Genomic DNA, 11,012 nt, shown 5'->3' with positions numbered 1-11,012 from the left:
GTTTTGCCTGTATAACATAGAATGTTTTACACCATCATTGTCAAAATATATTCCTTTCAATAATTTATTTTTGTACTTAGACTTTATATATATACTAGTTACTCTGCACACGCGATGCATGTGTGTACAGTTTTTTTTATCATTATCGATGGACTAAAGTGAAATTTGACAAATTACAGAGAAACTAAATTGATATTTGAATGGTTGAAATAAAAAAAATAAAAGTGTGTTGAAATTTAAAAAAATCAAAAAACAAAAGTGTGTGTGTGTGGGTGTGTGTGTGTGTGTGTGTGTACACATATATATGTTTGTATGTATATTACAATTAACAAAAAAGTTATGGGGGGAATATCTTTTTGTTACTTTACAGCAACCTCAAATTCCATCTTTATCTTGCTCCCACTATTTCTGTCACACCGTTGCCATCAAAAGCATTGCAAATATCCTTTTACCTTTTGGTAATCTAATCTCCATGGATTCCTTTTCCCAACAAAATTACCTCTATCTATAATCCTATTCATAATTTACCCAAAACAAATTGAATACAATATGCAAATTACTACATTCAGTGGTCACTAATCATCAGTTTAAAATATTTTCTTTAAAGGTAAAAACTTGTATGATATTTTGTGAGACAGATCTATTATTTGGGTCATCCATGAAAAAATATTATTTTTTTATGCTAAGAGTATTACTTTTTATTGTGAATATCGGTAAAGTTGACCCGTCTAACAAATAAATATTCGTGAGACCGTCTCACAAAAAATTTACTTTTCTTTAAAAAATATTGGATCTCGACCATTTTCATAGTTTTATTTTATTTTTTAAATGGGAAGACTTTGTTGTCATTGGGTCAATCAATTACTCATTTTCCATCTATATTAGTTTTTAAGTTCGTTAGAGTAACTATTTTAGAGGACATCAAAATATTTAATTACATAATTATCATATTTAATTTACTAAAAACCTCTTCAAGTTACTCCGTATTTTACATAGAAAAAAATCTAAACAAACTTCTTTTTTAAGTCGAACAATTCTTCTAAATTGAAAATAATTTCATGTTAATTGTTTAATATTATTTGATCAAATTAAAAATAATAATAACACATGCAAAACATATACATATTTTGCTAGTACTAATTAAAGTTTTACTTATCGAATTAGAGGATAGCAATTACAATTCATCTTCTGCATTATGATTTTTATCAATCAATTACTCCTTTTACATTTTGATTTTGTCTTTTTATTAAGTGGGAGATGATGACAAAAGAATTAGTGCAATAATTTGAATTATATATATTAAAAAAGACACCAACATTTTGTTCTCAAATTGTTTTTATATCAACAATTTTTTTTTTCAAAATTATTATTGCAACTTATTTTCAATATTATCTTTATCAAATCACAAAAGATCTACTCTAGTATATAACAACCATCTTGCCCCACTCAAAAAAGCAAAAATAAATAAATATTACATATGAGAAAGAAAGAAGTGGAGAAATAAGAGGCGTGCATGCGTGTAGCAGCGCGGTCTACTGCTGTCATATATGCAAGTCACCTGCCCATATCTGCGTTGGTCGTAAAGTAAATTTTTCATGTAACAAAGTGGGTAAAATGTTTTCTCCAGCACAACCTGATCAGACAGTTAAATGGACAAATTTTATAAGTGTCCAAATTCGATTCAGACTCATGTTTGTGAAAATGAACCCTATTCACCAACTGCATAACAATTTTTATTTAAAAAATAAAATCTGGATCAACTAACTCGACCTAAAACTACTAAAAAACATTCATCCTATCAATCACCTTGATTAATTAGGTCGAGTTTCCTCCTATCGGATTTCTTGACGAACATTACATTGGCAATAATTTGGCGTGCTTTAGATTTTCTTTAATCAAATTGAGTTGCTATTACTCCAATTACCTACTAAAAATTGAAAGGCCAGTCGAACAGCTTGGTGCAGGATGGAGTAGAATCAATCGACAATATCAACTATTTAATGAAGAGAGCTTTTAACTTAACTTGAAGGCAATATCAGAGAAGAAAGAGTTTCTGACTGATGCCTTGGGTTGAATTTATGTCTCATAATGATGAGTTCTAAGTATCCCTACACACACAAATACAATCTAGTAGTTCTCCAGTGAACCCCACATTTTTCCCAATTGAAAGCCACTGCACACCACTCCATGCAGTGAGATGTACAATTTTCTAATTGTTTAAACACACTTAACTAAACCCTATTTGCGACTAAACAATTACCAAATTCTTCACTTTCCAGATATCACTTAAGAGAAACAAGACACAAAAGAATGAAAATTTATAATAATTAACGATTACTTTTGATATAAAAAAAGGAAGAAAAGCATGGCTATTCCACCACCCTTACTGTACACACACTTTGAAAACTGTCAACACCAACATTCAAAAGTTAAGAGCATAAACAAACTGGCCCCATAAATCAGATGCAGGGTAAAAAAAAAAAATTGGACACAAAATATGAAAGGTCGATAACTATGATCCAATGTAAAGAAGCTAAGCGGGTAAGAAAAGAACACTCCTGTGTTGAAGGATGCGAATTAAATACTGAGAAGATCGGGTGGTGGTTGAGTTTGATGGTGTTTCATGGGAGATTCTAAACTGGATTCTGCTGGAGGATTATATTCTGTGATCGCAGAATCTTCCGGTTTGGTGTCGATAGGCCTAGGAAGCTCGGTTAGTATTTGCACTACCTCACGCATGGTGGGGCGTTCGACCGCCTGTTCTTCTATACAAAGCATCGCCACATAGAAGACGTGTATCACTTCGTGTAGAGGGACGGTGGGGAGTATTGGATCGAGGATCTTGATCACATCTTCTTTGTTTCCATCAGTCATTCTCCGAACCCATTGGACTATGTCAACACCGTCACCAAACTCTCCCACTGGCTTTCGCCCTGTAACAAGTTCTAAGAGAACGACCCCGAAGCTGTATACGTCACTTTTCTCATCGACTTTGAGTGTGTAGGCATATTCTACAAAGAGCACGAAAATGTACAATTATGAATCAATATGCAGTAATTAAATCCCCCCAATCTCGACAACGTAAAAGATTTGAGTAGCACAAATAATTCAAATTATTTCAAATACACTAGAATCACAGTTAACTAAATACTGAAACAATACCTGGAGCAATATATCCATAGGAACCAGCAATAGCTGACATGCACTCTGATGCTCCTGAATCTTGTAAGAACTTGGCAAGCCCAAAATCAGCTACATGAGCTTCAAAATTGGAATCCAAGAGTATATTATTCGATTTAACATCACGGTGAACGATCAATGGCGAGCAATCATGATGAAGATAGCAAAGGCCTTTTGCAGCCTCCACAGCTATCTTATACCTAGTATCCCAATTCAAATGGCCTCCTTTCTTGCCATGAAGCATTTCTCCCAAACTGCCATTCGGCATATATTCGTAAACCAAAAGATTAGTTTCTTGATTCGAGCAGAAACCCAATAATCTAACTATGTGCCGGTGTCTAATCGTCCCTAAAGTCTGTATCTCTGCACTGAACCCATGATCGTGCGAAGAGAAACGGCCTATTGCCGGTAACCTCTTCACAGCCATGTGTTCACCATTTGAAAGCACACCCTTGTACACAATACCAGCACCTCCTTTTCCAATTATGTTGTCCTCCTTCAAACAAGCCAATACCTCATCACAAGAAAAATCCAATCTTTGGAAGGCAGTGAGTTTCCAAGAACGAGCCTCATTTGCTTTCTTAAATGACCGAGCTTTAATGATTGCAGCCACAACAAACACAATCGAACAAACTAGCAACCCGAGAACGAGTAAAAGCTTCATTGAAGCAGAGAAAGACCCCTTCTGATGAGGCCTTTCAGCACCATCTACACCACCCTCTTTGCAAGGCCCCAAATACGGACCACATAGATTAGGATTGCCCAAAAACGACGTAGAATTGAAATAACTGAATTGCCCAGTGCTAGGGACCAAACCAGACAAATTGTTGTAAGAAAAATCAACAGAAGTTAAGCTTTGCATGCTAGAAACTGAAGAAGGAATGCTGCCTGACAAATGGTTTCTAGACAAGTTCAAGTAGTTCAAAATCTTCATACCAGTCATCTCAGGAGGAATCTCACCAAAGAGCTGATTTCGGCTCAGATCAACATATGTTAGCAGCTTGCACTGGCTAATCTCAGGCGCAATGGGGCCAGAAAACTCGTTATGGCTGAAATCCATCTTTGAGAGCTCCCGCAACTTCCCTATTTCAGCTGGAATCTGGCCTGTAAACTTGTTACCATCAAGCAAAAGCTTTTGAACACCGACAAAATTCCCAATACTTGGCGGCAATGGCCCGGTGAGATGATTGTTAGATAGACTTATCTGCCCCAGACTTGAAGACAACTCATCCGTCTCTGGAAATGAACCAGAAAGAAGATTGTCATGAAGCTCGACTTGGGTTAAATTGGGCAGACTCAAGAGCCCTTTTGGAATGGACCCATTTAGATAGTTTTCGCCCATTCGAACACGACTCAACGACTCGCACTGGCCGAGTGTCTCCGGAATCGGGCCCACTAGGAAGTTACCCAGAGTGATCAATGTGTGAAGATGGTTTCCTGTGCAGAGATTTTGGGGTAAATTTCCTGATAACTTGTTGGAACTAACATCTACTTCCTGCAGATTGCCATTAGAACCTAAATTATGCGGAATGCTTCCAGCGAAGTTGTTGTCCCACAACTGCAAAACTTGGAGCTCCGGTAATTCCCCAATGAAGTCTGGTATTGAGCCCGTCAGCCTATTCCTGAAAAGATTCAAGAGAGTCACATTTTTCAGCTCCGCAAACAAGGGAGGAATCTCACCAGAAAGCATGTTGTTTGACAGGTCCATTGATTTTAAGCTCTTTAGCTTCCCAAGTTCCGCAGTCAATGGCCCCGAGAGATCATTCACTTGGAGAAAAAGGGTGTCAAGATTCTCCAGATTACCCAACTCCGCAGGGATCTCGCCGTTGAGCCCGCAGCTTGAAGCATCGAACCGCGTCAACTGAGACAAATTTCCAATCTCCTTTGGAATTCCCCCAGAAAATGTATTGAAGTACCCAATGTAAAGTTCCTTGAGTTGCGTCAGGTTTCCAATCTCCATTGGAATCATTCCCGTCAGCCCATTGCCGGAAACAGCGAGGTATTCCAGATACTGAAACGAGCCAAACTCCGGCGGAATCTCACCGGAGAAGAAGTTGCCACCGAGGTGTAAGTGGCGAAGGTTAGTCAGTAGATATGCTTGCGACGGGAATTCCCCAGTCAAGTTATTGTTATAAAGATCGAGAACTTGAAGGTTTTTAAGGCCGTAAAGTCCAGGAGGGAAGCTCAAGTTGAAGACATTGTTAGATAGATTAAGATAACGGAGGTTAGTGATTTCAGAGATTTGTGAAGGGACAGGGCCGGAGAGATAGTTGTCGGCGGCGGACAAGTTCAAAAGTAACCGGAGGTGGCCAACATCAGGGGAGAGGGTTCCAGTGAGGCTGAGGCCGGAGATATCGAGAGCAATCACGTGAACCCCGGTGGTGTCGCAGGTAACTCCTCGCCACGTGCAGTGGCTGGTGGCGGGGTTCCAGGAAGCCAAGGAGGAATGCGGGTCTTCGGTGATAGCCCCTTTAATTGAAAGTAAAGCTCGGTCACCCGACCACCGGGGCTGTGTTGCGGCGGCGGAGTGGCGGAGGTGGAGATGGAGGAGGAGGAACAGCAGCAGGAGGAAAAGCATTCTTTTTATTTTTTGTACTTAATAGGCGACAGTTCACTCTCTGCTTTAAGTTGGAAACTGAATATTTCAAAAAGGCGTTAATAACTGAATATAAATAATATTTAGATTTTCTTTTCTCTTTTTTTCTCCAATTCATATATATATATAATCATCGACATGTTTAAATTATAATTATAACTCGTTGTGTAAGTAACTAAATATTACTGAGATGTGTAAAATATCACCTTCTAACCAACCAAATTATTCAATTTGGATAAGACGATTATTTCATTTTGATTTCAACAATTTTACTCATGAAACTTATGTTTATGCGTATCAAGTTTGATTGGTTCGATTATTTGAGTTGACGGATCTTAATCTTTTTGAGTAAATTTTAATCAATTTAATTTTTATGACGATTTAACATATATAAAAACAAGTAACCATCAAGAATATATGAATGCCACTTACTTTAGCACTAATCAAATAATCGATCTAACCAAACTCGATATATAAATTACTTTTCTCAAATATATCATTGTGGCGTAGAGTTTCTTGGCATACACCATCTTTTGTAAAAGTTAGTCTAATCATTTTCGGGTGCTTTACCATTTGCCTCTTCAATGTGACAAAAAGAAAAAAAGGAAACTCGCTGAATTTCTGGCCAAGTAAAGGAAAGTGAACCTATCATGAAATTGACACAACGAATATATGATGTTACACACATATTTTTCTCAAGACAAACAGAAATGAAAAGCAATCTTCGTAAATGGATGGCAATTGGCAACGGTGGGACATATTGCTACGAATCAAGTTCTCCATATTTGTACACATTTTCGAGGCGCCCAAGCATATCGTATTGCTACGAATTAAGTTCCCCATATGGATCGAGATTATGATGCCATGAGGCTCTATGGTAGCTCTTACATGGAAATGCTATTATCAAATATAAAGAAAATAAGATTCGAATAGTTAGAACAAGAGACGATCTTAGATAGTCAACAAACCACCACTAATTCGTGCTGACCTGGTTTAATTTTTAGGTGATACAAAGGTTAAAATTGCCCAGACGAGAAACATGTGACAAAAACCTAAGAGGAAGTTGATAAAAATTAAAACATAGTTAAAAAAAAAAAAAAAACAGATAGCTCTGTTTGTGAAGGAAATACAAACATGACCTAGGTTATTTAAGGTAAAAGTCATTGTCCCAGTGACCACATGCACACAAAGAACACAACTCATCATTTCAGCATCATTAGGAGGAATTGTCTGCATATATGCATGTCTTGAACTGAGTATAGGGCAATTTATTTCCAAAATTAAATCCTTTTCTTGAAGTTACTTTAAATTGGACAAAGGGAAATACAATTCTGCCCATAATGTTTTGCTTTGTTATCTCTTCTGGTCTATTCAGGGAGTTGTACAAGTGGGGACTATATTTTAGAATTTACTTTAATCCATTTTAGTATTGCATCATATCAAGACAAAGGTTGATGTATGATGTCCTAAAGATTACGTTCTAGAATTTGTATCTGATGCTGTATATAAAGGTAGAATAAACCATGGTAAAATGGAGAATACAGAGAACTAGAAAATTAAAAATAGTAAAAAATATGTATCGGAATTGGACGTTGAAAAAAAAGAGAACAAAAAGAAAATGCTAAGAGGAACATATATAGACATATATATGTATAGTACCTCTATAATCTTTTCAGTGATTCGTATGCAGAAACATGTACGTCTGAGCATTCTGCATCCCATGAAAAGTCCTTCGACATGGCATCTGTTATCCTTCTATACCATTGTGATGGATTGTTTTTCTGTACCAAATGTTTTGTCCATTCAGATCCAATTTTTTAAACAAATTTGGAAGAAATAAAAATGAGAAATACTTACAATTTCATCAATCGCTTGGACAAGGGGGATATTCCCGAACGTATTGTTGATATACTTTGCGAAATTAGTGCTCTCATTATCATGTTCTCCAAAGTGCCTGTGAACGAGCAAAGAGACTTAGACACGGAGAGATTCATGGAATAAACTGAAAAAATTGAGTAAATATTGTATTCGCTTGATATAATCTTTATATTATAGTATCATGAATTATGATAAATACGCCACAACATTAACTCACCTTAAGCTGCTGTCGGAAAAATATATACGAATAGGAGCTGATCCATATTTTAAGGCCTTGAGCTGTAAATTTGGAACACAGAAGAATATTTAAAACGCTGACAGGATGTCTCACATTAAGATAAATCTAAAAAAAAAATACATGTTGACATCATTGATTAATCTTGAATCTTTTTTCACGGCCATAAAAGCGTAACCCCATGCCTCCATCTTATACTAACCTTTTACCAACTACGAAAGATTCACTGGCCAACATCTGACTTGAAAGCTACCTTGCTATGTAAACGGATACTCCTAAATTTTTTTTCCCGGTAGTATCGGACACAGATACGACATGGATACAGATACGGAAAAATCCGTGTCGTTGATTTTTTGTAAGATTGACCAGTCAGATACATCTTGGACACGGTTAGAATATTTACACTGCTCTTATATGTTTCTGAATACATTTCATTTGCTTTTTCTTCTTAAATCACTATTGGTCACATGTACATTGTATATATTAACATAAATCTATATCTATACATATTATAAAAGTGTGAACCAAGGTCAAAGTTTTTCTATTGTGTATTGTCAACTTTATCCTTAGTTTGTACATACAATAGAAATTTAGTAAGTATATTTTTGTAAAATCAGTTATAATGATGAGGACAAATTTGTCAAACTACATTTATGCTAGATAATGATCAAGTTTCCAAGGAAGTTGAAACTCTAAAATTATTTGATTTTTATTTTCTTGTAGATGAATTGAATAAACTTTTTTCACAAAAAATATTAATTTGAAAAGATTGAAATACCAAAATATATTGGTTTTATTTTCTTATAGATGAAGTGAAAAGAATTTTTTCACAAAAAACTTAATTTGTAGTTTTTTTCCACAAAAAAGTTAATTTGTAGAAGATTAAATACCAAAATTCTTTGGTTTTATTTGCTTGTAAATAAAATGAAAATATTTTTTTTAAAAAAAAACTTAATTTGTATAAGGATATGATATTAAATATATTTTATTTTACGTTAATTAAGATTAAATATTTTAAAACGAATAATTAAATTAAACTAATGAAGCCAAATAATTAAACTAATTTTCTTTTTGTTTTACCAAGGTTGGTGTCATGAAGAAAGTTAGACATTTAATTACATTTACAAAATGATACAAGAATTATTAGATATAAATATAGATAATCCTAATAAATATTTCGTGGGTATTTATTCTATCTATATTTCTTTATAAAAAAGAAAGTCGACTAATAATTTTCAAAGCTTTGGTTTATTACTAAAATTTAACGATATAAGATTGCATAAATATATTTGTATTAATTTTATATATCTATTTTTTCCTTTTTTAAAGGCTAAAAACTATAACAATTACTTTATGAGATATTCTTGTAATTAACGAAGTAGTATTTTTATAAGAGATATATATTGACAAAACAGTTACAACTTTTTGTAAACTTAAAATATATATCTTTGAATGTAAATTTTTAATTTGGTGAGGATGTTTTTGTAAAACAATTATTATGATGATGTCAAAATTGTCAATCTACGTATGTTAGGTAAGGATCAAGTTGCCAAGAAAACTAAAACTCCAAAATTCTTTGGTTTTTATTTTCTTGTAGATGAATTGAACATATTTTTTTCCACAAAATATTAATTTGAGAATATTGAAATACAAAAATTCATTGGTTTTATTTGTTTATTTATAGATGAAGTGAAAATATTTTTTTCACAAAACAATTAGTTTGTAAAATATTGAAATACCAAAATTCTTTTGTTTTATTTGGTTGTAAATATAGTAAATTTTTTCCACGAAAAACACATAATTTGTGTAAGGACATGATGTTAAAGATCTTTTATTTTACATTAATTGAGATTATTTAATTTAAAACGACGAATTAAAATAATGAAGCCAAATAATTAAAGCATGTGTGCTGGTGTTATGAAGAAAGTTCGACAGTTAATTACATTTCACAAAAATGATACGAAGCATTATCGGATATAGAAGAAAGATGACTTTATAAATATTTCGTGAATATTTATTCTATCCATATTTCTTTATAAAAAAATCCAACAAATATTTTTCAAAGCCTTAGTTTATTTTTAAAATTTAACAATATATGATTGAATACATATAGTTTTACTAATTTTAAATATTTTTCGTCTTTGTAAAGGTCAGAAACTATAACAATTACTTATTTGATGATATTGCAATTGAAAAAAATGTATTTTTATAAAATATTGATATAAGAAAATCAATTATAACTTTATGTAATCTGAAATGACATATGTTTGAAGATAAATTTTTAAAAATATTATGAATAAATCTTTACAAAAATTATCATTAGCATTACTCAATATTTCTCTTTATGATTGATAATAAGAAAGGTCAAATTATTTAGTTTTTATTTGCTTATAGATGAAGTGAACATATAATTTTCACAAAATATTAAATTGAATATGATTTGTTTTATTTTGTAAATCTATAATCTTTTGAATGAGTTTATATATGCAAGAAGTTTCTCAAGAAAAAAATTAATATATAAAAATTTAATACTTCCAATAATATAGTATGAAATATAAAAAAAAATATGTTGGTCGTAATTTTGAATTTTTGTATTTAAATAATATATTGCATAAATCTGTTATATCACTAAGAGTTGAACACTTTTTGATAAATTAATATCATATTAATTAAATCATATTTTTCAGTTGTCTAGAAGATGAAATAACCAAATTCATTGGTTTTATTTGCTTGTAGATTAAGTTAAAATATTTTTTACAAAAAAAAAAAACATAATTTGTAGAAGACTGAAATAACAAAATTCTTTGTTTTTATTTGTTTGTAGATTAAACGAAAAAAATTTTCCACAAAAACTTAATTTGTGTGAGACCTGTAGAGGCATAAAATAGAGAAGAATATACATTTCTTCTCAAAATAGACAAAACGATTTAAATAATTTATAATTGAACACATTCAAATATAAGAAAAAATTTCAACAACGAAAACATTGAATGCAAAAAGATATCAGTAGATTCCGAACAACAAGAAATTAAAAAGAAAAAAGACGATCATCAACTGTCTCAATTGTAACAATATTGAAATATAAGTAATAGAAGACGATAACAACACAAGAATGAATATTGA

At 32.7% G+C, this 11,012-nt stretch overlaps 1 protein-coding gene and 1 long non-coding RNA gene across 7 annotated transcripts; both read right to left on the bottom strand.

Moving 5' to 3' along the window:
• Positions 1 to 1,681: 1,681 nt before the first annotated feature.
• LOC140974325 (uncharacterized) lies at positions 1,682 to 5,815 on the bottom strand. Its single transcript, XM_073437713.1, has 2 exons — positions 3,163 to 5,815; positions 1,682 to 3,011 (listed from the first exon to the last, which is right to left on the bottom strand). Exons 1-2 carry the CDS (start codon positions 5,756 to 5,758, stop codon positions 2,578 to 2,580), a joined length of 3,030 nt encoding a protein of 1,009 aa, XP_073293814.1. The 5' UTR covers positions 5,759 to 5,815; the 3' UTR covers positions 1,682 to 2,577.
• A 125-nt stretch (positions 5,816 to 5,940) lies between these two features.
• LOC140974326 (uncharacterized) lies at positions 5,941 to 8,114 on the bottom strand. Of its 6 annotated transcripts, XR_012174763.1 has the most exons (5): positions 7,872 to 8,114; positions 7,634 to 7,730; positions 7,436 to 7,557; positions 6,765 to 6,828; positions 6,428 to 6,673 (listed from the first exon to the last, which is right to left on the bottom strand). It is a non-coding gene; the product is annotated as an uncharacterized lncRNA (long non-coding RNA). The 6 variants fall into 6 exon arrangements; XR_012174760.1 differs by lacking the exons at positions 6,428 to 6,673; positions 6,765 to 6,828 and adding an exon at positions 5,941 to 6,421 and having other exon boundaries at positions 7,872 to 8,090; XR_012174764.1 differs by lacking the exon at positions 6,765 to 6,828 and having other exon boundaries at positions 7,872 to 8,099.
• Positions 8,115 to 11,012: the final 2,898 nt, after the last annotated feature.

This window comes from Primulina huaijiensis, chromosome 3, assembly GCF_012295235.1.
Source record: "Primulina huaijiensis isolate GDHJ02 chromosome 3, ASM1229523v2, whole genome shotgun sequence".
Classification (NCBI taxonomy): domain Eukaryota; kingdom Viridiplantae; phylum Streptophyta; class Magnoliopsida; order Lamiales; family Gesneriaceae; genus Primulina; species Primulina huaijiensis.
This window is presented reverse-complemented; position numbering and strand designations above follow the sequence as displayed.

Excerpts from the sequence above, each read along its gene's own strand:
- LOC140974325 (XM_073437713.1), bottom strand. The coding sequence starts at position 5,758 with ATGCTTTTCCTCCTGCTGCTGTTCCTCCTCCTCCATCTCCACCTCCGC. Across the intron at positions 3,012-3,162 it reads CTATGGATATATTGCTCCAG|AATATGCCTACACACTCAAA; the intron begins GTATTGTTTCAG and ends TGCTCTTTGTAG.